The sequence below is a fragment of the Acanthaster planci genome, linkage group LG16, assembly GCF_054643075.1.
Source record: "Acanthaster planci isolate LZ-2023a linkage group LG16, COTS_SCS, whole genome shotgun sequence".
Lineage (NCBI taxonomy): Eukaryota > Metazoa > Echinodermata > Asteroidea > Valvatida > Acanthasteridae > Acanthaster > Acanthaster planci.
In genome coordinates, this window is record NC_141792.1 from 5,647,137 (window position 1) to 5,674,057 (window position 26,921).

At 40.6% G+C, this 26,921-nt stretch overlaps 1 protein-coding gene across 1 annotated transcript in view; it reads left to right on the plus strand.

Moving 5' to 3' along the window:
• The first annotated feature begins 549 nt into the window (after nucleotides 1-549).
• The window catches only part of LOC110985116 (uncharacterized), a 42,361-nt gene continuing 15,989 nt past the window's right edge, over nucleotides 550-26,921 (plus strand). Inside the window, exons 1-4 of the mRNA XM_022245893.2 lie at nucleotides 550-861; nucleotides 2,978-3,250; nucleotides 3,551-3,775; nucleotides 4,668-4,904. Of these exons, the coding sequence (XP_022101585.2) occupies nucleotides 550-861; nucleotides 2,978-3,250; nucleotides 3,551-3,775; nucleotides 4,668-4,904 (1,047 nt within the window). The remainder of the gene's footprint in view (nucleotides 862-2,977; nucleotides 3,251-3,550; nucleotides 3,776-4,667; nucleotides 4,905-26,921) is intronic.

Consider the following 26,921-nt stretch of genomic DNA (forward strand, 5'->3'; position numbering starts at 1 on the left):
TGCATGTGCAGAGTAGCGGCAGCTTCAAACTTTGGAACCGAAATGGCTGTTCATTATGTGTGCAGCACTGGATGCAGCTATTGTGTGCTATTGTCTTCAGTATGCACTGACGGATAAATGGACAATTTTGATTCCAGCACGAGACACTTACGTCGCAACACTCTCTAGAAACAGCTCTGGGCGCCGGGTCCAGACTGCGCCCTCACTTCCGCTGTACAGCAAGGCTGGGATTTTCATCTGTAGCTTACAAGTTGCATGAACTTAGCTTAGCTGTGACTCCATAACATATCTTCTACCGTGGACATACGTATTACAAAAAATGTGATGTTAATTCTAACCGAAAGCCAAGAAGCTGAAGTTTCAAAGAAAGGAATAAACATGTTCTGATTTTTACGATGAAAAACAAAGAATTCAGATGCGCTATTGTGGGAAAGCTGAACAGTAGACCTATAAATTATCACTTGTTGGTCCATTGTAATCTGTTTTTATTTTCAATCCTATTGCAGGTGTTGTTATGAGTTGAATAAATCACAACCTTATGATGTCAACATGGCTTTAGAAAGGGGTCTTTCTGATGATAGTTTGGTGGATGGTCGCACTAACAACCTGGCATCAAGTTTGGGTTCTATGAGTCAGGTTGATGAGTCAATACGAGAAGCTATCCAAGAGACCAAGAGCACACTTTGTTCGGCAACACCATTAACACCAGTCGGCAAGAGGAAGCAGATGATTAAGATGCTGACCTTGACCCTCATGCCTATCATTGTTCTGACTGCATTGGCAATCTCAGATTTGATTGCAACCCTGACCAAAAGCATCGATGCTATCGAAATAAGACGTAACGTACGTTTCAGTAGACAGGTAAACATGCCATTGAATTTTAGATGTCTTTGGTTTTATACTTTTGTCTTTTTTATCTATGTTCAAAAATTCCAAACAAGGGCAGCGTAACCCCAGAAGTATTACAATAATTCTAATTCGATTTGAAAGTATTTGAACTGAACATCAGTTATTGCACTTGGTGCAGAATAAAGGAAAGGGGCTGCAATAGGGCTAAAGTCTTCCAAATATTGAGCAAAATTCCCCATTTCGTCTGAAATTTCCAAACATTGTTAACACCATAGGAGTATACTCGTACCCAGTAGTACTTCTGTCACTACGAGTATACTCGTGGCAAATGAAGGCTTCTGTAATGTTAATAAACAGAACACCAAAAAATAAGCTGCTGGCTGCCCCTTTAAAATTATGATTGGTAGTCAACGTGTTAAAAGAGTTTTGTATTTCACAAAATATAAACGTTTTCATTTTCCTTGAAATTTTCAAACTTATCCTGAAATTCCGTTTACAAAATGGTATTTTTAGTCCTCTTCTGAAATAGTTTGAATCCAAACCGTCATTGAATGGAGGAATTAATTTGAAATAAAGAGTAAATAATCGAACACTTATACAACTACGGTGCCCCGGGACGACATTTTCAAGTGAAACTTTCACTATAAATGTTAATTAATTAATTAAATCTGCACATTTAACCTCAGTGGCATGAAGGTTGTTTGATTTTGCAATACTGATGTTGTTCTTTTTCAATTAAATCAATTGCTGTCAATATTGAAATTTCATCGTTGTAATATCGACGATGAATCACGTTCATTGATGAATCAACATCATTGATCCATCCTTCATCTTCTCAATTTTAAGGCAGCGTACACGATTTGCAAAATCTTAAAAATGAGACGGTCGAATGATCTTTGGATTTCTTACTGTAAAGTAAGTAAATAATGATGTCAGACAATATTCCCGCTAGGAGAAAAGAGAAATTTAAAACATTTTTCCAAAGATCGTCCCGACGGATGATCTTTAGAAAATCAATTCATTCAAATAACGCAACCGTAACAGACGCATAAAAAACGTGTGCGATGCATCCGAAGAAGTCTATTTTAATGAGTAAAAATTATTAGAGCTACCAACGCGCTTTCGGTACGCCCAAACGCATTATCAAGTGATAAAATAGATAGGTCTATGCAACCGTATTAAAGTAAGAGGCTAAAAGAGAATTTGGATTTGTTTTAAACGAAGGTTTCGTTTGAAGAAAGAGTTTACCTCATACAAATATATCACCATGTTACTACCACCTGTTATGATAATAGCATGGTCCAAACGAAGCACACAGAGCAACATGGCCTTTCCTTTTCGAGCTGCAATTTATTTTCTTGTGGTGCCCTCTTAAAAAATGTTTGAACCCCCGGGTGCCCCCAGACACTTAAGTACTAGTCAATACGCCAGTGCTGATCGTGCGTTGACGGTTTTTGACCGATATACCGTATGACAAACCATGACGGTTTAATCCTGCATGTGTACATTGTAAATGTGTTGTGCCGTTACTTTGGTAGCAGCAGTCACTTCACTGCACGACGAAGTGTTGTTTATTCGACAAGTAAGTTAGCTTTGCATTGTTGAAGGGATTTACCAGCCACTGGCAATACTCAAAGCTGTGGAAAAAATCGATTTTTTTAGGTCTATAATTAATCTGCAGGTCGGCTTCACCTGTCTAGGTACTCTGGAACGTCCTGTGGCCCATGTATATTTGCAAGTCAAATTACACGAGCTGCGCTTTGAGTGTCCGAACTGAATAGCGCTTTTCTTGATTTCTCTCAAAACAGTGAAATAAAAAAAATAACAAGTTCATGGGAAAATACAGATAGTAAATAACTAACCCCCAGATCCGTCACTTTTAAAAATTTGCACGTACATGCTAATCACATACACCACCTTTAAATTATGTATTTTAGCAGTGTTGTATTGTTAGATGTTCCATTGGCAAGGAACAACACCAATATTGCTATAATTAAAGCAACGCTGCATGATACTATTGCGAAGGTTGAATGTGCAGATTGCGAAGGTAAAACGTTGGTGTCGAAAACCTCACTTAAAAATGTCGTGAGGACCTATCCCATGTCAATTTGTTTCATTTCATACTCAGGTTGGCACCCTAGTCCATAGTCTACAATTAGAAAGAGACATGACAGCACTGTATATCAGCTCTTTGATGCAGCAAAGCTTAACTGGTCCACAGCGCAAGATATTTTTGATTAACACCTATCCCCAAACCGACGAAATACTGGAGAACTTAGATGACTGGCCTGTTGCAGGAACCGTAGCTTACCAGCAATTTCAAAATAAGGAGGCGTTCATGTCCTTCTTGTATGAGTATCGTCTGACTTTCGACATCATCCATAACACCACTATCTATGAGGTATGGTTTGACAATAATCACTTATTTATTGCTAATGCACATAGACCACGCTGTTGGTTCCAAAAACTCAGAGGAACACGTGTACGTGTACGAGTCTCCAGCGCGGTATTTTCCCGACCCCTAAGGGGAATGAATTTCCACCGAAGAGGCAACGTATTTTTCCCAACATTACGTAATAGTCCAATACCTGCCCTCAGATTGGCTCAAGTTTTTACTTTCTCTGGCTTGTTTTTTGTTATTGTTCAAATATGCAACCTTCGTCGGTATTGAAGTTCCATACGAAATCTCCTTTCTCTCTAGGTAATTAATTTCTACACTGACGCTATTCAACTTTTTATCGACTGGTTGTATGAGAGTGTTGGGAAGTCTGGAGGTCAGGGCTTGTGGGAAACACTGGTAGCTTACCAACTGCTTATTGTCGGTATGGAACAGACCGGTATCGAACGAACCCTGGGGGCGGTCTTCTACACTCAAGGTGGCTTCGATAAACCAGCCGATTACCGTTGGTATATGGAGAAAATGCAGGTATAAGATGAACACTGTAAGGTCTCGCTGAGGCTTTTCAACGGTTACCAGAGAAAAAGACATGAAAATTGTCACCAATCTAGCAAAACGAGGTTTTAAGGCGGTCAATCATATGCATGTATGACTTCGTGGTTGCAAGTAGGGAATAAAAAGCTCATGAACTTTCCTTAAAGGGTAGCTGCAATGAATGTTTTTGATTACAAACCTGTAAAATGCACCCTTGTGCCTCAGCAATTCTTATCTGGTTTCACTATTTCAGACGGAATTTTAATGCCTTTTTGGTTTTATGCTAATGAATATTTGCATAGGCCTATTCATGAGCAAAACTACGATGTCATCTTAGGAAGCAGCCTCAATGTTACATTGGTTTGTACACTCACTAAGTTCTCTCTTCTTTACTGATTCATTGTTGTTTATGCGTTCAGCAATAAGAAACCATCAATCCCTCTTTCAGAAATGTTTTCAGTTAATAAATTCTGGGTTCACAATTTGAACAGAAATACCTATGCACTGAACCATGTCTTCCGTAGATGACTTCATAGCAACAGCGCCCTCAGTTGTCCGGAAAACATGGATAAGTTTGATTATCTAAAAGTGCGCATTTTTAATGCACTCAATAATATAGGAGTGTGTAATAGTTTTCATGCATTGACGAAAAGTACAAAGATGCTGAAAAAACGTGCTCAAGAGAAATTCATTGCAGCTACACTTTAAATGTTACTATTCAGCATAATGACAGATCACTTTTAAAACCTTAAAGATTGTATTCAATTATTCTCACGTTGCCCGTTATTATGACCTATAATAATGACCTGATATACACAAGTATAACATGTACAAATGCTTTGCTACTTTGTATAGTAACTTTACCTTGTTTCTTATTTATACACAGGTTGGAAAAAGCAACATTTGGGCGTCTCAGAAGTACTCAGATCTTGTGAGAGAAATTCTTCAGGGTAAGGTGCAAGAGTTCGAGTATGATTACGAGGAAATAATCAGCGCCATGCGAGAAGAAATCTCGTACAACAATGCTTCCCGTGAACCCTCCTGGCAAGAGGGTATATGGTGGTTTGACAACATGACCATCTACATCGACACTCTTAAGGATATTCAAAGGAAAATGGCCGAGGTAGGGTGACTTTCAAAAAACATTAACTTATAGTCATTTATAGTATACGAAGAACATAATGGGTCAAATTTTTTCTTGGTTCCAAAACCTTCCAGTAGTATATTCAGCGACACGAATCATCAAACTGTTAATATTACAGGGCGTAATCACCAGACGAATCGCTATCACAGGAAAGTCTTGGATATATCATTTAGTCTGAGACAATAACAGACTACGCTACTAAGGTGGAATGTGCATTATTCATATCACGTGAGTGATGACTGTGGAAGTTATGCAAATGACCTTGAACATGCTTCGCGTCCACGAACGACGTTTTCAAACTGAAGGATCAACCAACTCACGGTGAACATGTTTTTTGCAAACCGACAGACTACCATAAAATTTCATTCCGTAAATGTTCATCTGCGTACGAGACCGCCGTATTGCACTTCGTGTGGGCCTATTATAATTGTTCGGATGTGATGGGTCAATTTTTTTTGCAGGATATAAAGATTTTTTTCGTTGAGTCAGGTGATATTTCAGTTTCGACAAATTGATATGCTAGCAGATACTGTCAAAGGCCTTATCTGTGTTGATTTTTTGAGACATAATTCGGCGACAAATATTTCGAATTCTAACATTTTAGGGGGCATGTGACCTATTGGTTAAGGTTTTTAGCTTCTGATCATAGGATTGGGGTTCGAATCCAGCTGGTTGCAGTATGTTGCGATCTTGGGCAAGTCACTTTAACCCCACGTGCGCCTCTCCACCCAGGAGTAAAATGGGTACCTGTGAGGGCAGATCAGCTGGTTTAGCCGTAAGCACTTAAAAGGCAGCATCAGCTTTTGTATACTCCTCATAGAGCTGAAACGGTTTCAGGAATACTTAGTTGTTGTGAGCCCAATGCGCAGGAATAATGATAATGATGTACCTTGAGCACCCAGCAGGGTGGGAACGTGTGCAATATAAATCTTAATTTGTGTATTATTTTTGCTTGTTATTTTTCCTATCTAAGGGTTCATGAAGCGCGTAATAAGGGGTCAATTTACAGGCTCTATTCTAGGTTGAGTGACGTCATAAATGTAGTGTAATTCCCGGGGACGGGAGAAAGTGAGGCGGTGAGGCCAAATTTTGGGGTTCCTGTGTCACTCTCAAATTTTGGTTTATTGGAGATCTCCTTGGCTCATGAAAAGACCTGCCAGTACAAAATTATTAATTTAAACAAACATGAATCTTTGGTTCTATAAATTAAATTAAATGTAAATTAAATACCAATTTCCATGATCAATGAAGAGTATTGCTGGTGCTACATGTAACTTAAGATGTAACATGTACATGCTGCGGATTTCCAAGGTCATGCATAATATATTGTACATGTACATGTACAATAACAAAGGTGGAGGTACACGTACGTGCACACCACATTGCAAATTTGACATTCAACTTGCACCCTGCTACATACAGGCACTTTTATGACCTTATATTAGCTATTATATAACTCGCTATATACATGTATCTCACCAGTCGATGTAGCCAATCTGCCCCTAGCCTAGGGCCCCCAACCCTGCTGGTACAATTTAGCAAATCCAAAGGACCATTCCAGGCCCTGAACCTGATGACTACAAAGTTTCTAGAAGTTTTGGAAGAGATCCAAGGCACGGACGTGTATAATAAAATCTGGACTCGCAATGCCCTTAATCAGCTTATAGAGTCATTGAATCCACTCGCGGCCATTTTACCGAGCCGAATACAAAGCTTTCCTGGTAATGCCCGCCTTTGTTCTTCCTGACGTCAATAGAAGGAAGCCAACCCACGCATTTGTATTCGGCTCGGTAAAATGGCCGCTGGTTTGCTTCTTTTTCATACAAAGGCGTTGCAAGTCCAGGTTTTTCATATACGTCCGTGATCCAAGGTTGTGGCGCGAACGACCAATTTACACGTATATTCATGGGCACCGGAGCTTAACTGATTGCAACTTAATCCCTCTATTAATCGATCTGGACTATTAAATATCTAACCATTTGCATTTATCTGTAACTCACATAACCAAGCCATTAACATTTTATAAATGAATGCATTGTTAAACCTGGCACTATCTCTCGTGTCCGCATAGCATGTCCAAAACACCAAGATTACTACACGGCAACGTACCGAGCGATTTATGGACAACATGAATAGCGCCCTCATGTGACTACAGCACTTAACAATTAGCAAACACCACATAAACTACATGAATAATTCATTATAAGACTTAAGTTGTTGACTGGTACCCCAGGAAATCGAGGGAATAATATCAAAAAACATAAGCAACGCAAACAAAATGTTTGCTACCGCTCAATGCCAAAAGTCAAACAAAAACCTAAACAAATCTAGCGCATTCTGTAGTTTGAATTAATCCATTGACGCTAAAAGGGAGAGTGCGCGTTCACTCGTTGCCCAGTGCCCGAACAGGTTAGCTACCACTGATCTCCATTATAAAGACTGGATAGGACACAGCACCCTCCATCTTGTGCACGCACGCGTTTCATCGTGGAGGGTTTGAAAGTTGAAATTACGATCGCTACAGCAGATCGTCACGCTCACGACAAGTGTGCTGCGCACGGGGAAATTAATCTGTCTGAAGAATGTGCTGCTCCAGTTTCTTTTTTAAGGGAGAATTGATGAAAAATTGTTCGGACTTGCACAGCCGTTGGATGCCCTCAGTCCGGACAGTCGATAACCGCGCAATAGGACTTGCCTTTCAGTCGTAAGTATCATTTTTAAACAAAAATCATACCGATTGCAATAGGCCTCAACAACAGTCAAATTTTTAGTAGAATCTTTCTGTTGGAAATTATTCAGTTCAGATGTATGCCATCAGTTTTTTCATTGACATAATTTGTTTTATTTGTTGATTTTTACGCATAGAATTCCAAGAAACAAACACGTGTGGAGTGAGGCGTAGGCTATTCATTCGGCAAAGACAAATACTTTGTGGAAGCCATGATGCCGTATTTGTTCGGAACCCTGCCTACAAGTGCGTCCATGTTGAGGTCTTGTCAGGAGCAGTACAAATAAAGTTTTGTTGAGTCGGTTAATCTGTTGTTATTTATATTTTATAATGGATATTGTTGCTCATTGTTTGAAACAAACAATTGTTTGATTTTGATTTCATGAGCAATTTTCCAAGTGTGGAGGATCAACTAAAGTCAAAGTGATTTTGCTGATGCATAATATCCTAAATTTGGCCGACGTGTGAGATTGTTAGCTTGTTTATTCTTTTATGCCGATCATGTCCATACTCGTCTAAGTTGGATAGGCCTATAGTTTTTAAAGCAAAACACTTTTCTGGTTTTACTCTCCCAGGCTTCCGTTATTATTTCAGTATGTTGTCAAATATGGAAATTTGTTGAATAACAATTAGTTGGCGAAGAAATGATATAAATGTTTGGAGAGGTTTTCTCAAATGTATCAAATTCAAAAGTGTTTTACTTTATAGATCTGCAGTCTGTAATAAATTTAGGTGTATAAAGAGAAAAAAAACCTTCGTCCCCGGTCCAGTGTGCCTTTTCTATTACGTCAGGGTGCTTTCAACATTGTAATTATTACACCCTGGGTAAACCCGCTGAAAGTTACCCAGGGATAATCTAATTTACCTCCAGTATTCTGTAAAGAATGAAAGCAATCAGACACTGGTTGAGCTTGGTGTAGGGTCAATGTTCAGCACTCCTCGAAGTCTGGAGATTATACCAGGCAAGATATGGGACGGAGGGGTACCCCCTTACCTGTCTAATCCCTATACACTCTCTAGACTACTGTTACCTAACACCCCCCCCTAGAAGTCTGTAAAAAATTCCTGAGATTCCATTCAAACAATGACCAACACAAAGGCGGGGGGGTTCTCTCCGTCCCATATCTTGCTTTAAATGCTGGAGATGGAGTGGCCCCAGAACAAAGACTCCCACACCAACCTTCCAGTGCCCGACAGGAAGTTGCACCATCCTTTACTTGAAAGTCTGTGGTTGTTTCCTGTTCAGAAAGTTTACACATAAAGGTTGGGTTCGTTACACTTCTTCCCATCCTCAAAATGGCAAGCACACATTCTGTTGGATTTACCTGGTTTCCATGGGGAGCCGTACATGTACATGTATTTCATAGAATAAAAACCAACTTGAGTGATAATTTTAGAAAGCATGTGAGAAATGATGACCGAATGCCTAATGTCAACTGAGTTTTTTAGTTGGATTGGAAATGCCAATAACTTTGATAATCAAAGGTTGATCAACCAATCACGTAAAAATCATGTAATTATAAGTAGTGGCATCCATCAGAACTCAGAAACTGTCCCTACTGAAACTTACACGTATGTCCTAATATCACTGCTGACCCCTAAAATTTCATTATTTTGAAGAGAAAGAAACAACATCATAAAATCTGAGTTCCAAATGTAACTACTAGCAACTGTATAAAATACCATTTTTATCAGGTCACATGTTTTTGCTTTCTGATTACTGAAGTGAAGGGAAGAATTACTGGTGGCCGTAGGCCTATATCATGGAACCTAGGCCTAGGCCTACTGTACCTCCAAAACTTTGGGCCCAACGTTCGTCCCGCTCCAAACGTGGAAGCCGGAGCGGACTTCTGGAGTAGTAGGTAAAAGAGAGTTAGGGACCAACCACCCTGTTTGCACGAGTTCAAGACCAACCACCCCGTTTCCACGCTTCATCAACTCAACCCTCCTGTGCCGCTTTCACCCGCGGGGGACTTTCCACAAACAACTAGTGACTGAGCTCGTGACTTCCCCAATTTTCAGTGTTTTAACCGTAACTCTGTTTCAGTAAAATGAAATTAATTTTACAACCATCTTAAGTGATGACTATTTAATAAACACCATGTCAAACCAAACCCACGGAGCTTTAATAAAAAATGAAATTTTTTTTCAAAAACCTATACATAAATAGAGACATGAACAGCCCCAAATCAAAACCATTTTTATCGACCTTTAACCGATTTAAGAAATCATTTTTATCTGACTTTGTCAAGCAGTATAACATTCCATTACTACCACCAAAGCGCAAATTACACACCAAGCCAGAACTAGTCCAATCAATTCGAGCTAGCCAACAACAGTTCAGATATCTCCCGCGTCAATCATATCGTCAACTGTTACAGACAGTCCAAGACAAACACATACCCCTTGATTATACTCGCAGAATCCAAAAGAAAAATCTCATTAAAGCAATTAAAGCCTAAACTCGGAGGAAGAACTTGCAGAAGTAGACATTAAAAGCGTTCGGCGCTTTCAGGGTAATTTTAGAAACTGGGAATTCATACCTCATTTCTTCGAGTATGATTTGATTTACTTTTTCGACTTTTACAAGAGTTGTTGGCATAGCTGAGTATCTAAAAGACAAATACGGACTTTGGTTAGACTTTAGGAGTTCGGACGGCAATGCAGCAAACGGTTCGGGTCGGCCCTTGGGAGTTAGAGGTGACATATCGATACAGATGGAATGGGAAGCAGAAACTGCAGGTCCATTGACAATGTATGTATATTTGGTGATGGACGTGCAATTAACGGTAGAGGACGGGAATTTTAAAAGCTTGGTTTATTAAAAAAGTATGAACCAGATGTACAAGAAGCCACACTGTGCGTTAATCGTAGGTAAAACGTGAAGTGGGAAAACCCAGTGGATTTTGGATCTTTTGGAGACCGAATATCGGTTCGCGTTTGAAGCTATTGTAATCATTTGCCCCACGTTATTTAAGAACAAGACTTATTTAGACCAGCTGTGGATATACACCGACGACAACGTGTATTTATGTGACTCGGACAGAGAAAAGTTAGAATTGAACGAGGCGACTGACTTGTACCAAAAGGTTTTTGACGGTGTAAATACTTTGTTTGTCGTGGACCATTGTGCCTCTGTCATTTTATCAAGTACAGAAAGAGGTCAAAAGGTAGCAATACATGTGCCTTGAGCAAAATGGATTTCAGTGGCAGGCACTTTAATCATACGTGTTGGTTATTAACACAAAAGTATAACTCAGTCTTGAAAGATTTTAGAGAAAATATTGCCTGGAACGTGCTGTTTTATTGCAAGGATAAGAATTCATTTGGCCAGTGTTTGGATGAAAACGATGTTGTACCCGACGAAGAGCGTGATCAATTGAAAAGACATTTACGCGACATCAAATTTAGCAATTTGATTTTAAATACAGAGCCCCCAGTCGATTGTTGTATCCAATAAAAAAGAAAAAATAATTACATATATAATAAATAAAGATAGAAAACAAAACTTGCAAGAGATTTAAGAAGCAAAAAGATCTTTCTGATTTTAGAGTAAGATCAAGTGGTGGCGTTAACATCTGTTGTAATCAGACAAGAAACACAACTGATTTGATCTCGATCACTTCATTGATACTGATTTTTGCCTCGGGTTGATAGAAGACTATCCGTACTGCTATGAGGATTGCAAAGTTAAGTTGGAATTTGAAAACCATCAATCTGACCTGGGCACCATTGAACGGCTAAATAACTCCATGGGTCATATCAAGTAAAACTGTGTAATTTGCTGTTACTTGTAATTGTAAAAGGAACTCTAACAAGCTAGTTGAAAACAAATTTGAACTAACTAATGAATAAGTTAATAACAAACTTATAACAACCGACGAGGTAATTAATAACAAACTTACAGCAATCTTGCAACTACCTAATGAACTAGTTAACAGCAAACTTAAGCTAAGTTTTTATTTTATTATAAATAAAGAGCAGCAATGTGACAGTTTGTCCAGGTAGTTATAGAACTAAGGGCAAGGGCAAGGTCTAATTTCTAAAGCCAATGGTAAATATGGCAATGTCTTATTAACCGTAAGAAGAAAACCGATTTAGTTGTAGGTCTTGACACAATCGCAAAAAATGCCCAAGCTGCTGGTTATACTGAAAATGAAGCTAGAGATTTTGTTAGAAACGTCTTGGGATTTCGCAATTATGGGAAAAGGTCAGCCAAGCGCAATCGACCTTAAACTCGATTCAATCCGAAAATATCGAGATGGAAGAGCTTCCCCAAGAAGCTGACCAAGTCAGTGACATCGTATAAGAGGTCAATGAAAATCGGAAAGCTCAAACAGAAGGGTTAAATTACAGAGAGTTGCTAGCCCTAGATGAATCGTTACAGACAGTCAAAGGAGAGCTGATTTTAAACCATGGCAAATTGGATCAATTGGACGAAAAAATTCAAGAGGTTAAAAAAAACAGAGGAAGCGGCGACTGATGCAGAACGTGTAGACCTTCAACGACAGTTGAACGATTTGCAAGTGGAAAGACAAAGCAGGCTCAAAATAATTAACAGATCAGTTACGAAGCCAAATCAATCGCATTAAGGAAACGATTACAGCAGTCATTGACAGTAGTTTAACTTTATGTGAAAAGGTTCGAACTTTGTTTAGAGAGTAAGGCGTCACGATCGTAAACATTTTAACGGCTTTCAGTTTAGCCGTAAGTACCATTGTAAGTAGTATCATAGCTAGCGTCAAAGCTGCTGGATCCGCTCCTGAACCTTCGCCTACGCCAGGACCAAAACCAAACCCCCGTCCAAAGGTGGCGTAACCGATAGGATTAAAAGATAATTGCAAAATTTGGCAAATGTATTGAAGAAACTGGATTTGTCTGCCTTGGGCGCATTACCCGGCATAATCGGTAGCGTTTGAGTTGGTTTTTTAACGTGGCGAGTAAAGCGGTCGGTTGGGTTGCGGATCACGTCTGGACTTTGTTTTTAGCGGCAGGTTATTTAAATTTGACTTTTGTATAAAAAACGTAAATTGGTTTATAATAGTTTTAACTTGGGCAAAAAAAATTAAACCCCTCCCCAAATTTGGGAAGGTTTTTTTTCATGCCTTTTATTTTTTCGTTTAAGTTAAAACTGTGTACGGCATAAAGCCTATCACATCAACGGCAATGGCTCCAACGGTTTATGATGCTTTTTTCTTCGTTGTGAATGTGTAGCGGTTTCTTTTCTGTTGGACATTGGTTCTGGGTCTAGTTCCGTAAAATTGGAAGGGGAATCAATAACCGCCATTACCCTCGAGTTCAAACTTGGCACGTAACCTGTTTTCATTCCTGGTGTCGCGATCTAAAGGTTGCTGTATCCGTCAAACATGCCGATTCACAAATCCATGTCAGAAGGCACCAAGTATACACCGGGTGCGACTACGAAATTTAACGGCGTTTTCGCATATTGTAGCGAATCTTGAAATGTCCTGTCGGCAAATGTCTATACATTTGCTACGATTGTAATTGTTGTGCAGTGCGTTGAAGATGTGGTCGCTAGGAATCGGCATTACGTGGTAGTGAAATATTTTTCGCGCCGTGTAAAATAGGTGAAAGTTGAATAAAGCCGACACGTATGGATCAGAATCGGTTAGTAGATCAGAACCCACTCCGCATGCCGTTGTCGCGCAATGGACCGCGAAATTAAATTGGTTGTGGTAAAACGAAATCGGTTCCGTAACCCTACGATTGACCGTTTCGTCCGTATTTACTTTTAGTAATTTATTTTCGAGCGTTAAATTTTGAAACCAATTGTCCTTGTTGACAACAATCGCTAAATGACTAAAGTTGTGGCCCATTTATTTATACGCTTTTAAAAAGGAGGCGCGGTGGGTTTTATTTCTTGGTAAGCAGGCGGTTGGTCGTATTTAACAGACTTGTGCAAACTTATTCGCAAAGTTTTTCACAAGGTCTTTTTTTAAAAACGGCCGCCCGGCCGATTTACTTTCTTTCAATTTTGTAGTCGTGTTTGACCGAATCTTTTCCTTCATTTCGTTAATTCTTTTTCAGTTCGGATAAAATTGGTACAAATTCTTCTTGAGAGATATCACCATCCTTAATCGCACGAGACACGTATTCGTCTACAGTGTTAAGCTTGGCGTCGCAAACGTACGCGAATTGGATCGTGTTTTTGGTTTTGTGCGACAGCCGACGACTTGCGTATTTCAACATCGCGTAAGCACCAAATTCGCCGATAGCAATGCCTTCCATTACTAGCCCCACAGGCGCTGACACGCTGCCAAAAAGAGCAGGGATTCCGACGGCGGCCGAAGGAGAGCCTATCGCTTCTACTCCGTACTCCACGTAACCGAGCGCGGGCGAAAGCCGTTTGATCTGTTTGTAACTAACTTCGTAAGCCGTTTGATCTTTTTGTAACTAAGCGTTGCGTTCTTTAAAAATTTGCGATTTAATTTCTTCGATCTTTTTGAGCCTGTAGACTTTAGTCTCTGCTTGTTCGGCAGACTTTAACTGTGGATACTTACTCAAACCCGGATAATTGTTTGACTCAATGTTTCTACCATCTTTTTTATTATACAATTTTTAAAAAGTCTAGCTCGAGTAAATTGTCTTTGTTGTTTATCAATTCTTGTTGCTCGTTTCTCAACGAAAAAGGTAAGCTCGTTATCTGATCGTTTACAAGTGACTTGGCGCTTTCAATCGGGTCTGACGTGGAGCATAGTAAATACGAGGGCTTCCCGTTAAAGAAATTAAAGTGATTGTTTATTTTACGGCAGTGTATCCAAAGTCCGTCAAAAGGATTGTATTTATCTTTCCATTGTAGATAACGTTTGGAACGAGTCTACCTCTCGGCAGATTTAAAAGTTTGCCGACTTCTTTGCCTAGCTTTAATCTGAGATTTAAATCCGTTATAATTATGGTTACCAAGTTTGACTTTTCGTGAACTTTAGAACTCACGCCGGGAATTGCATTTAAAATAAAATCAAACAAATCGACGTTATAAAGCCCGGTGGAATAATTACACTTCCCTTGCTTCCACCCCCCAAAAAACCACTGGGAGCTTCTCTCGTACAAGCGATGCATCACTTCTAGGGCGTTTGAACCAGAGGCCGTGACTAAAACAGTGGGTCTGGGTTCGGTTTGAGCGGCTCCAATGGTTCTTGTTCTTTCTTTGTTGCCATCGCCTAAAAGTCCTTCTTGAGTAAATTTTAAAGCGATGCGACCAGCTTCTTCGTAGGTATCAACTTAGCCCTGGGATAAAAGTATTAGATAAATTAGTGTGTTTTCTTTCTCTTTATCTGATGCTTCGACTGGTATTAAAGTTGACCTTATACTTTTATCTCCTAGCATATCCATTTGATTTTGGATATTTAACATTTTTTCAATTATGTCATCAAATTTTTCAAAATTCCCCGCCTCGTTATCCCGAATGTAATTTCTTATCTTGTCATAAAGCAAAACGAGAGTATCTGTCTCTTATTCTGAGAACGGTACTGTCAGTTCAAGTGCTTCTATAATACTTCCATTAATATCTTGCCTATTGGGCCTCGTATTTGCTGTGCTTGGTGCTGATGGTTGGCTCGGTTGGTTGTGTTGCTTCTCTATGCTCGGTCGGTCTGCCCAGCCTAGTTCTCGGTCTGCCATTTGAATATGCCGGACTCCCTTCGACTTGAGTGTGCCATTCGATTTCAGTGGACTTTTTTAATGTTGAAATACCCGGGGTGAAATCCTGCTTATCTGACTTTAATCTTTTTATCGCCTTTTAAATTGTCGATTTAATTTTCTAATTTAAAGTCTGCTCGCTTTCGGTCATGTAAAAAGTGTGTGTCTCCATTTTAGTATAAACAGGTTTTTAAAAATCTTGTCCAGCAAGGTTATATTTATTAACGGCGTTGTCTCGGTGTTTAACCAAGACTTGAAAAATGTCTTTTACGGCTTTTGTGGGTTCTTTTGCCACGTCTTGATAACACACGGCAATTAAAGCACGGAGCGGCTTGCCTCTAGAAATTTTGCCCGCTAAAACTTGCTTTAATTTGTATTCTATAGCTCCCGCTTGGCTATGCGTCAATTGAACATTTAGTTCTTTTGAAGTTTTGCTTGACTTTGACTCTTGCTTTTCATAAACAAAACGCTGATTGTATTTACCTCACACGTTTTGTACTTCGTCTGAATAAATGTGAAATAATACTAAGCCACAATTCCGGCATACGAGTTTAGATTCTTCTCTTAGTTCCATTCTGTTAATATGCGAGCAAGTGTCTTATTGTATTGTTTTTGGCAGATCTGGTTAAGATTTGATGATGTATTCATGTTTTAATGAATAGTAATTTTTACAAGGAGAAAAAACAATTATTCCAGAGAATAACCGAGGCTTTTAAAAGTTCTTTAAGTTAGTTTAATTCACCTTTAATTCACGGGTCATATCGGGCTCAGATTCTAATTCAGTTTCATTAAGGTGAAATCCGCTAAATGCTTCTAAGGCCGATTTATTCGAAATAATTCCGTCGTTTCTAACCTTCAACATGGCAGTCGAAACCGTGTATTTAACGCTGGCGCCACAAGAAAACGAACCATGAGTTCCTAAATACACGTCTTTTGGATAAATTAATGATTGGGCATCACATCTCTTATTTATATATTTCTCAATATTTGACGCGTCAATGGGCCTATTTCTATAGTCAATATAACGAGGCATAAGAATCAATTTTAACGTACATGTGATGTTTGTCGGTGTAGGACGTATTCTATTCTGTTCAAATCGTCGATATAGCGACTGACTTTGTAAGCGTTTATTGTGCAAGATGGTATGATACTATTGGTCCCGGCCAGTGTTTCGATGTACTTGTACGTCACTAAATTTATGTCGTCCAGTATACGCATCATTTGTTTAGTAGTTGATAACAGATTGTGCGACCAACAATATTATCGTCAGTTTAACTCGTGTGCTGCACTTATACAGGTGATTTGTGCCGTAACAAGGCGTGTCTGTCATCATAATTAGTAGGCTCTTTTCTTGGCCGTCGTGAGTATAATAAATGGGCAAACAGCATAGAGTTGCATTACTGCCTTCACGGGGCTCGAAATGGTTAATTTACTTGCGTCAAAAGGACTGTATACAACATTAGGATCGTGTTGTGGGCATTGAAGCGCTCCTGGTCCTCAGTTACGATATATACTTGGGTTGACGTGGTTTAATTCAAGATATAGTAATTATATTTATTTTCATTTTTTGCTTAGGTTGCTTCGTCTATTAAAACCATCGGTAGAGGAAACAGCCCCTTTTGGCGAGTCCATTGGAGCTAATTAACATAGAATTTTTTTAGTCCAAATTCCACGACTTCTTATCATATCCTACCGCTGTACATGCTGAAAAACCTGGTTTAGTCATTTTACAGCCAGGGCCTCCCCTAGCCAGAAAAAATGCAAAAAACTCCAGCCGGCCTTGAGCCAGCCTACAGCCTATTCCCATAGGACTGTGTGCTAAGTGGTCCCTTGTGTACAATCTAATGGGTTGTTGACAACACGGTGCCTGGGGCAGGCAGTGGAATGTTCTTTATCGGTGACAGCTGTCTGGAACTTGTCAGATGCCTCTTTCGGCTGTCCTTTGAAGTGTTATTTTTGTTGGGGGGGTGTTGTGGTGGTGGTATGGCTTGGCTGGCGCGTGGCGAAGGCCCCCCTTCAAATCGGGATAGCCTGGGAAAACGGCCCCCCACGGTACTGTGATGTACTTTTTGTGGTTTTCGGTGGTTTGTAAGATCTGTAGGGGCTAGGGGACAACCATTGAAGCATTAATATACCTTTAGGACGGACTTGGGGCTCTGCAACCCTGAAAAATGAAACGGACTCAACGGAATAGTCCGCTCCCGGAACCGCGTGGTTATAAATTCGAAATGCCTCCCAGGGTTGCATTACGCTCTATTTCCATTACAAGATTTAAATAGTCTGGTGATATAGGTGGTGCCGGTGGGAAGTCGTTTATTTCCACTCTTACTTCTTCATCGTGTATAATAAATAAACCGAGTTTTTCTGCTTTTTTGTCCAAGTCAGATTCTGGTTCGGGATTGGTTGGTGTTGTTAGTCTCATCTTCTTTTAACAACCGTAGCCGCTTTCGTCAGATTCAGCGCAATCAGTGCATCAGTCAATACCAGTAGAATTTAAACAATTAGTGGAATCGCAAGCATCTATCACGTTGAGAGGCCCGACTGTGTTTTTGCAAAGACGACAATCGACGTTTGGTGTTTGGTTTATTATCTCTGTTTTCATGGCTATTTAATTAATACAATTTACTTAAGGTGGTTGTAAATCTTTTTCATTTCCCTCAAAGCTTCGGGTATAACTGAATTTTCAAATAACCGGGGTGTTTGGGACACACGAATTGTTTGTGGAAAATCCCCACGGAGTCAAAGATCGATGTGTTTGTGGAAAGTCCCCCGCGGGTGAAAGCGGCACAGGAGGGTTGAGTTGATGAAGCGTGGAAACGGGGTGGTTGGTCTTGAACTCGTGCAAACAGGGTGGTTGGTCCCTAACTCTCTTTTACCTACTACTTCTGGGGGGTAGGCTGGGCCTATATGGAACTCTTCCTGCTTAAATAATAATATTTAAGAAAGCCTAGGCTGCTACTAGCCTGCGATGACCCAACCTTCCCGACACAGTGACCCAGAGTTGCAAATTTGCAACATATTTGCTTTTCCGGAGAGTAATTTACAATGCTTAGGTGGTCCATACAGATTAAAGGTCCATGTGCACTAGGGACTTTATGGCGCTACACCTTTATCATGTAGGCCTACATGCGGAAAACTCACAGAACCGATGTTTTCAATGATATAAGGCTAGGCTGCTAAAGTTGAGTATATCATAGGCATAGTGTATCGTAGAGAGTAAATTACCAATTAGCAGTCAGAAAATTAATTGGAGTTGTAATTGTAATTGTACAAATATTTGTACAAAGGTAAAGGACACATGTGATTTAAGGTCAAGGTGTTTTTCAAACTACATGTAAGTAGACCGAGGCATGAATATAACAGCGTGTTATAGCAAAATTCACCTCCTTGTGCACAAAAAATATACAGTTTCTGGCACCAAAGTTTCTGGCACCAAACTTTGCATCCAAACATTCTCACAATAATACAATGAAAAACCCACAGTACACGGGTACATACATTTTATGAATACAAGCAGAGTAAAAGCCAACGTGGTTGCCCCCGTGAGATTAGGAATGACAATTTACTCATAATTCTGGGTACCGATTCAATGTTGTTTACATCTAAAACCAGGCATAGTTAGCAAATTATAAAGGAAACTCACTGGGAATTATCATGGATATGCACCTCCAGTAAAACTGCTAATAATTCCCTCAATAATGGGGGAATAAGCAACTGGCTTAGACTGAAAAACCATCTTTCAGGATCTACAACGCAGCAACATAAGGAAAATTACCAGATTTCAACTGGAAGCACGTTCAGCAAGTATGATCTTTTGGAAAAGCAAAACCTTCTGGTCATTCACACAAAAAAGTTTCAGAGGGAGTTGTTGGAGTATCTGACCTGAAAAGTGGAGAAAACATCATCGAATTGAAAACAGCCACATTGAGCAAGCTGAAGCGCATGGCAGAAATTCACCCACAATGCTCAGCGCGTCGTTATCTGTGACTTCGGGTGGCCATCAGCCCTTCCCAGCGCAGGCCTATTCGGGCGTTGGAAAAAGAGCGATGAATTCCCCATGCAACTATCGTGTACTATTTACGACAAACATTTCTCTCTCTATATATCTTGCCTCCTTGCAGGCGATGCAACAAGACAACGCGACGGCACGACAACTCCCTTGCGTAGTGCTGTCGGGTCAACGGATTTTTTGGACCTAATATGTTTTTAAGATTCTATTAAATTTTTTCAGACGTACCATTTTTTAAGATTGGAATGAAATTTTTCAGACCCAACATATTTTCGAAATCCGAATGAAATTTGACGGACCTATTGTTTTCCAGATTCAAATGCATTTTCCCCGACAATAAACAGCCGAGGGTTTCGAGTTCAGTACCCATATTTCATCCGAATTCAGAAAGCATCTGACTTTAAAAAGCATCCGAATATTGAAAAAGCATTCGAATTTCGAAAGCATCCGACTTTAAAAAGCATCCTTATATTGAAAAAGCATCTGAATTGAGAAAGCACCAGAATTGAGACAGCTTCCGATCTTTTTGACGGTGTTCGGCCCGATGGTACCCGAAGTTCCGAATCTTTTTCGACGATTCGGCTGTGTTCGGTATGCGCATGCGCATGCTATAAGCACTAAATTTCATACGACGTCCCTGCATGTATGTTTGGTCCCCATATATGCACCTATTTAGTTGTGTATTTGCACATGCGCAACAGTGACATAATGGTCGTCAGCCTGAAAAATTATTCTACCAGACCGTGTGGGGGATTGTATTGTCACAAAGGTTTCCCTTGAAGACCTCGTGTGTGAATAAATTGCCAAAAGTCTATCAAATGGTGATATGTAATAGCATCTAGTGCAGAAAAATTGTGGAAAATTGTGGAAAATGTCAATGTTTTCAACAAAGTATAATGATGAAAAATTATTGTATTTTTACACAGCTTTGTGTCCAATCTGCACTCTTTTGTCGAATTCCTCTCAGATCACTGGTGATACTGTCTGGAAGACTGATATTTGTTTTGTATCTATCAGTAAATTTTTTGTCAAGATCAAGAGCCATTTGTTTGAAATGTATTTCGTTTTTCATGCGGATTCAAATTTCCACACGAGTTTGTCAGCGGTCAAAAGTGAGATGTCCTAATTTTAGGCATGGTGTATGCACGTACCTACGCAGATCTGGATACGAGTGCGTTTGTTAACGAGTTGGCCTACTGCATTGCACGAATGCGTACAATCACGTCAAATTGCCCGATTATCAGGCACAAACAAAAACTTCCCGTTATCATCTGTACGGGTATCCTTCTTGCATGATACTTGCCCATTAGAGCGTGCATGATATTCCTCATTATTCACAAGTAGAGAATTGTAAATTGTCTGGGAAAACTTGGCAAAACTGAAAAAATCCCCTCTAAAAATGTTGGCTTTACTTCCAAATTCTTACTTTGGAGGTACGTAAGAAAGACGGGCAAAAATTTGACAAGAAAAGGATTTTTATCGTGTGCAAGTTATCAAAAGGGGCTTTGAGTGTTGAAATACTAATTAGTGTGAAAATAGGGGGCAACTAACTTTTTCTGAGCTTGATGTTGATCGATTACTGTGGGGTCCACCTATCCGAGTCAAGGGCCATTTTACAGGCTTCTGGCTACAGGGGATTTTGTACGCATGCGCACAAACTAAGTGAGCGTGCCTGGGGTGCGCTGCGGCTCGCACTCACGGTCGTCCAGACCAGCAAAACATCCGTGCCGTCAATGTATGTATGTAGTCGCTTGACTTAATTCGAAATTTGGGGCTTATAGCACTGACTTCCCGCCTGATTAAGGGAGCAGGAATTATTCTGTAGTTTGACTGCGCACGCGCATACCGAACACAGTCGAAAGGTCGAAAAAGATTCAGAACTTCGGGTACGATCGGGCCGAACACCGTCAAAAAGATCGGATGATTTCTCAATTCGGATGCTTTCTCAATTTGGATGCATTTTTAGTCGGATGCTCTCAAAATTCGGAGTCTTTCTGAATTCGGATGAAATGCGGGTGCAGAACTCGATACCTCCGGCTGTTTATTGTCGGGAAAATGCATTCGAATCTGGAAAACGTTAGGTCTGTCAAATTTCATTCGGATTTCGAAAACATGTTAGGTCTGAAAAAATTTACTCAATTCTTGAAAACATAATGTCCAAAAAAATTTATTCTTATCTTAAAAACATGTCAGGTCTACGAAATTGTATTCGAATTTTAAAAACATGTTGGGTCAAAAAATTCATTCGAATCTTAAAAACATGTTAGGTCTGTAAAATTTCATCCAAAAAAGATATATTAGGTTTTGGAAAATGATTTCAAAAATTCAAAGTACGGTCTGCTTTAAAATCATTACAATAAAAAAAATCTAAAAAGCTTTACTTTCTCGGAAAATATGTTCCTATCTTTTTGATTCTAATTCTGCACAACGCGTGCAAGAACCAGCTTGTAACCATCTGTCTTTCTTTTCGCCAATTGGGGGTGCACTTCAGCTCAGGGTGGAAAATTTAAATATCCTACTATGGGTGCGTTCGATTAGCTTCCCTGAGTACACCAGTGTTACACCCAAGGGAAGCTTCGAAATGAGGGTAATCGAACGCTGCAGTGTACTCGTCAAGACATTCTTTGGAAAAAGGTCAACTCCCCGCCACGTACCATCATGTACGTCCATGCACGAACAGTCCATGCGTGACGTCATTACACTCGGGCAGCCTCCAGAGACCCGCTCGCCAGCCGAGGTAGTAGTGCCTGACACCAGGGCAGGCACAAGGATCACGTGATGGCTAAACGAACGCTTTCGTGTAAGTTTGACTTACACGTGTAAGCTAATCGAACGCACCCTATTTGAGATATTCAAATTAAGACTTTCCTCAGCGTGTTTACTATGGACGCGTGTGACGGGCAAGAGAATACGTTGGCGCAGCTTTTGAAATACGCACGCGACTGAATTTACGTTCATGTATATTCATCTTGAATGGGAAATGAGCATCATTTTCGTATTCTACACTTAAGACGGGTTTTGTGAAATTGGGTGCTGGGCTAGTGAAGGAACGCGCACTCAGCCCATGGAGTAGGGTTTCCATATGGTCGTTTGTAACGCAGACGGTCTGCAAGACGCCAAGACGCAGACAGTCGCGGAGGAAACGCTGTGCAACGTCATTCCACCAAAAATTTAAATGGTCAGCTATTTTGTTAACGATTGGGGCTGCATATGCTAGCAATAAGGAGAAATGGACAAAATGAATGATACGAAGCGCTAGCGAGAGAAAAATCGTTGTAAGCCTGTCATGCCAGCGTGTGTGCTTGGTCAAGGCGTTCCTCATTCGCACCTAGTGCGTACGTGTACATACCTGCATACATTGCAAAATCAAGACGAAGAACGACCTCACGCGGCCTAAGATATGTGCAAATCAGCTGAACCAGGACGAACGCCTCAGTTGGTGCAGCCGTCCCAGAAAGCTTATGTTTTTCTTTACTTTTTTCGCTAGATTTCTAGCGCACGACCTCGTATGCAAATAGAATGCATGAATAGATGCAGGCGCGCGATGACTGCATAGTGACCAATCTCAGTTAAGTATACACATGCATGATGCATCAACGTGAGCTGGCGTGCATGATAACCATGTAACGAGACGACTGTAGCACAACGAGTTGTCTTGTTGCTTGAATTCTGCTGCAGATAAATTAATGTTGGGTTATTTTCGTGCCGAGCAGCTGTAAGGCTTCAGTAAAATACTTTCTGTAGGGTCGCGACGCTTTCGTGAATTTGCCAACCGGCTGTGCCTACGGAATATCTGTTATTTCTGTTCGCAGCTCCTCGGATCAGATACAAAGCCCATAGCGTTAGTCATTTCTCCTCCGACGGCTTTGATACAGGATCAAGCCGACTCGTTGGCTGCTAAGGGCATTGTAGCTGCTTGTTTGGCACAAGACGTCCATCTACATGTACTCTGCAGTACCGTGAAGCACACCAGTAGGCTCGATGCCGTTACGGACAACTCCATGTGAAACAGCTAAGTTGTGATAATTGGCATTTAATTTGTCCTTACAAAACTGCAGGTCATCAGCAAAGTCTGTATTGCAACCGATGAAGCCAGATAGCGTTTGTCAACTAATTTAAATTGTTGGGGAAAAATCAATCACCATCAGTAAAACAAAGCAAAGCCAAGGCGAACTCAATCTCCAATTACTCTGGTCAGATGGCAAAATAAATATAACAAAAATAATAAAAATAAATAATAAAATGTGTGCGTTCAGTTAACCTTTCACTGCACGACCGACTTTTAATCATGCATTTACTATGTAGCAATGAACCAATCCAAAAACTTATTTAAAACATCGGCTCTTGTCACTAGCATAGTGAGCACCGCCCAATACAGTTCCCGCGGCTAGTTGCACCAAGACGTTCGTCCTGGTTCAGCTGATTTGCATATTTCTTTAATAGGCCGCCTGAGGTCGCTCTTTGCTTTGATTTTGCAATGTATGCAGGTATGTATGGTGTATCATTTACTCACACGTTTCTGTCTCGCTCGCTAGCTCTCTATAGCCTCCTTCCAGGCGACGCAACTACACGACGCGACGGCACGACGGCTCCCTTGCGTAGTGCAGTTGGGTCGTACCGTCGCCTTTTTGCAATTACATTTGTACATCGTCGCACGTCGCGTCGTGCCGTCTTACGTCCTTTCCTTGTGGCATTTTTCTGCCTAAACGTCGCCCCTTCCGTTGTCCGTCGCGTCGTGCCGTCGTGCATCGCGCCGCCTATTATGTCGCGTCTCGTGCTGTCGCCCTTTGCTTCATGATGTTTATAGAGGGCGCATTTACTGTTTTTTTTTCATTTCCGTCCACCGTTCTTGCAAAGTACATGCTATTCGCTCTTTGATGTTGACTTTTTCTTGTTTTTATGACATCCATTCATTGTTTCGGATTAATTTCTGTTATATTTTATTTAAAAAAATGAAAACATACCCCCCAAAAAAATTTGCATATGTAGGATCTGCTCTCTCATAATATAAAGTAAAGCCCAGAATTCGTCACTCTTTATTACCCAGCCAATTATTTCTTTTCAATACCGTCGATAAAGTTCCCATCTGTGGTAGATTTGTAACCTTATCCGCTCTGAGCGGCACAAAAGTGGGCCATTTTTTTGGGTACTCACTGCATAGGCGCGCCATGAGGAGCGCAAGTATATGTGCGTTTGACGCGGAGCACACTGTAGTACGCACAACGAATTTACTCCGGCATGGGGGGGGGTGGACAGAAGGGTATTGTGCGACAAGCATTCTCATTCAGTATTGTGCAGCAATAGCGTACACATCCTTTGTTTCTTAGCTGTATAAAGATGGACCACGATCCACGAACAGCTGGCAATAATTTATTAATTCCAACTTTGATTCGGAGTTTTTAAATCCGTATGACATATTTTTTATATGGGACTTTCACTTGTACAAGAAAAATAAATTTTTGAGATGTAAATTGTCTTCGGGAAAGATATTTTGTTTACCTGCAATTCCTTTCTGACCGTGCTGTGCCAACCTGTCGACGCGTTTTCCGCATATGCATTTGTGTGCGCAGCCGGCTGTGCGTGCTGCATCTCCACGCACTGTGAACTTTGAACGTGAGGAATTTTTGACTGTACGTGTAACCAAAAGCAATGGGCAAAATTTGAATGGGACACCACACTCCTTTTGTATAACGAAAAAGGGCATATTGGAGGGAAGGGTTTCCTTTAAACAACTACAGTCTGAAGGTGAGGCCTTCGTTAAATCGTTATGAACGGAATTTATGGGTGTTAATTTGAGGACATCACAGCGCAGCGTGTGCATATTATAAACGTGTTCGGATGCAGGGCTCAAATAGCTGGGTCAAGAATTGAAATGAGAATCCTTTTCTAGAATCTCCATAGAACAAACGGCTGGTGTACATATTGAAAATTATGGTGAACTATTTACGACGAACATATTTCTCTCTCTAACCTCCCTCCAGGCGACACAACTACACGACGCGACGGCACGACGGCTCCCTTGCGTCGTGCCGTCAGGTCGTAACGTTGCCTTCTTGCCATTACTGCATGCTTCCAGTATATGGTATCATCGCTCTTTGTACGCTGCCGCCATGGGCATGCAGACCTTTTGAACTGACAGCTTTTAAAATATTGTCCAATCGCAGCATCATGCCCAGACTTACTTAGCAACATACACGGGAAAAGCTGCCAGATCGAGGCTCTGCATGCCTATGGTAGCGTACAAAGAGCGAATAGGTAGCAGGTCTTGTTTCTGTTATTGTTCCTTTTCATGGTTACTTTCTATCTTTGTGTTTTCATAAAGAGTGAGTTGTTGAAGAAAATGTTTGTTTTTTTTTTATAAAATGTAATTAGAAAGAGCGTCACGACCAACTATCAGCCTTGTCTCCAGGAAATAAATAACTTGGACCACCATAAACGTTGTTTTATCTTTTCCTGCTCTAATTTTGATCTACCTAATAATTATGTAATAGAATTGATTTTGTTCCCCTACTTTTTGAAATCCTATCTCCCCCAGAAATAGGTCATACAATTTGTGTGGGTTGCTTGGCAGTGCGTGTGGGCAGTTGGTAGCAGAACTTGCAACCAGCCACAAGAGTCCTTGAGAAGGCGGTGATAACTTCCCCAGCCAGTGACCTTCCACTTAATTACAAAAGTAATGGCAAGATGTTGACGGTGACCCGACGGCACGACGCAACGAATCATCGTGCCGTCGCGTCGTGTAGTTGCGTCGCCTTGAGGGAGGCTAGAGAGAGAGAAATGTGTGTCGTAAATAGTACACCATACGTGTGTGTATAAATGGAACGGAATTGATTAATGCAGAGGCTGGTCCAGGCCACCCATTGTCCAGCAAAGTATACATGTGTAGCTCAATAGGCTAACTCTGGTGATGTCTTTGCCAAGAGCAGGACAGGGACGAATTTGCAAGAATGGCAAGCCCAATGGAAGGAGAAATCACAGAGAGACAACAGAACAGTCTCTGTTCAGTCCAGTAGCCAAGTGAAGTGACAGGTCACTGGCTAGGGAAGTTATCAGCTCGACTCCTGTGGTTGGTTCAAGTTCTGCTACCAACTGCCTACACGCGCTGCCAAGCAACCCACACATTTTTGAGAAATTGTATGACCAAATTCTGGGGGAGTTAGGATTTCAAATCATGGGGACACAAAATCCATTCTATTACATAATTATTAGAAAGATCAAAATTAGAGCAGGAAAAGCTAAGATAAAGTTGTGGCTGATGTTATTTATTTCCTGGAGACAAGGCTGATAGTTGGTCGTGACGCTCTTTCTAATGACATTTTGATTAAAAAACTTTTCTTCAACACTCCCTCTTAATGAAAACACAAAGTTAGAAAGCATGCATGAAAAAAAACCAACAAAAACAAGATCTGTTTTATACCTATTCGCTCTTTGTACGCTGCCGCCATAGGCATGCAGAGCCTCGATCTGGCAGCTTTATTTTGCTTAGTAATTTTGGGCATGCTGCGTTTACGTTAGTTCCTCAACCATCTATACGATACGATTGCACAATATTTCAAAAGCTGTCAGTTCGAGGCTCCGCATGCCCATGGCGGCAGCGTAC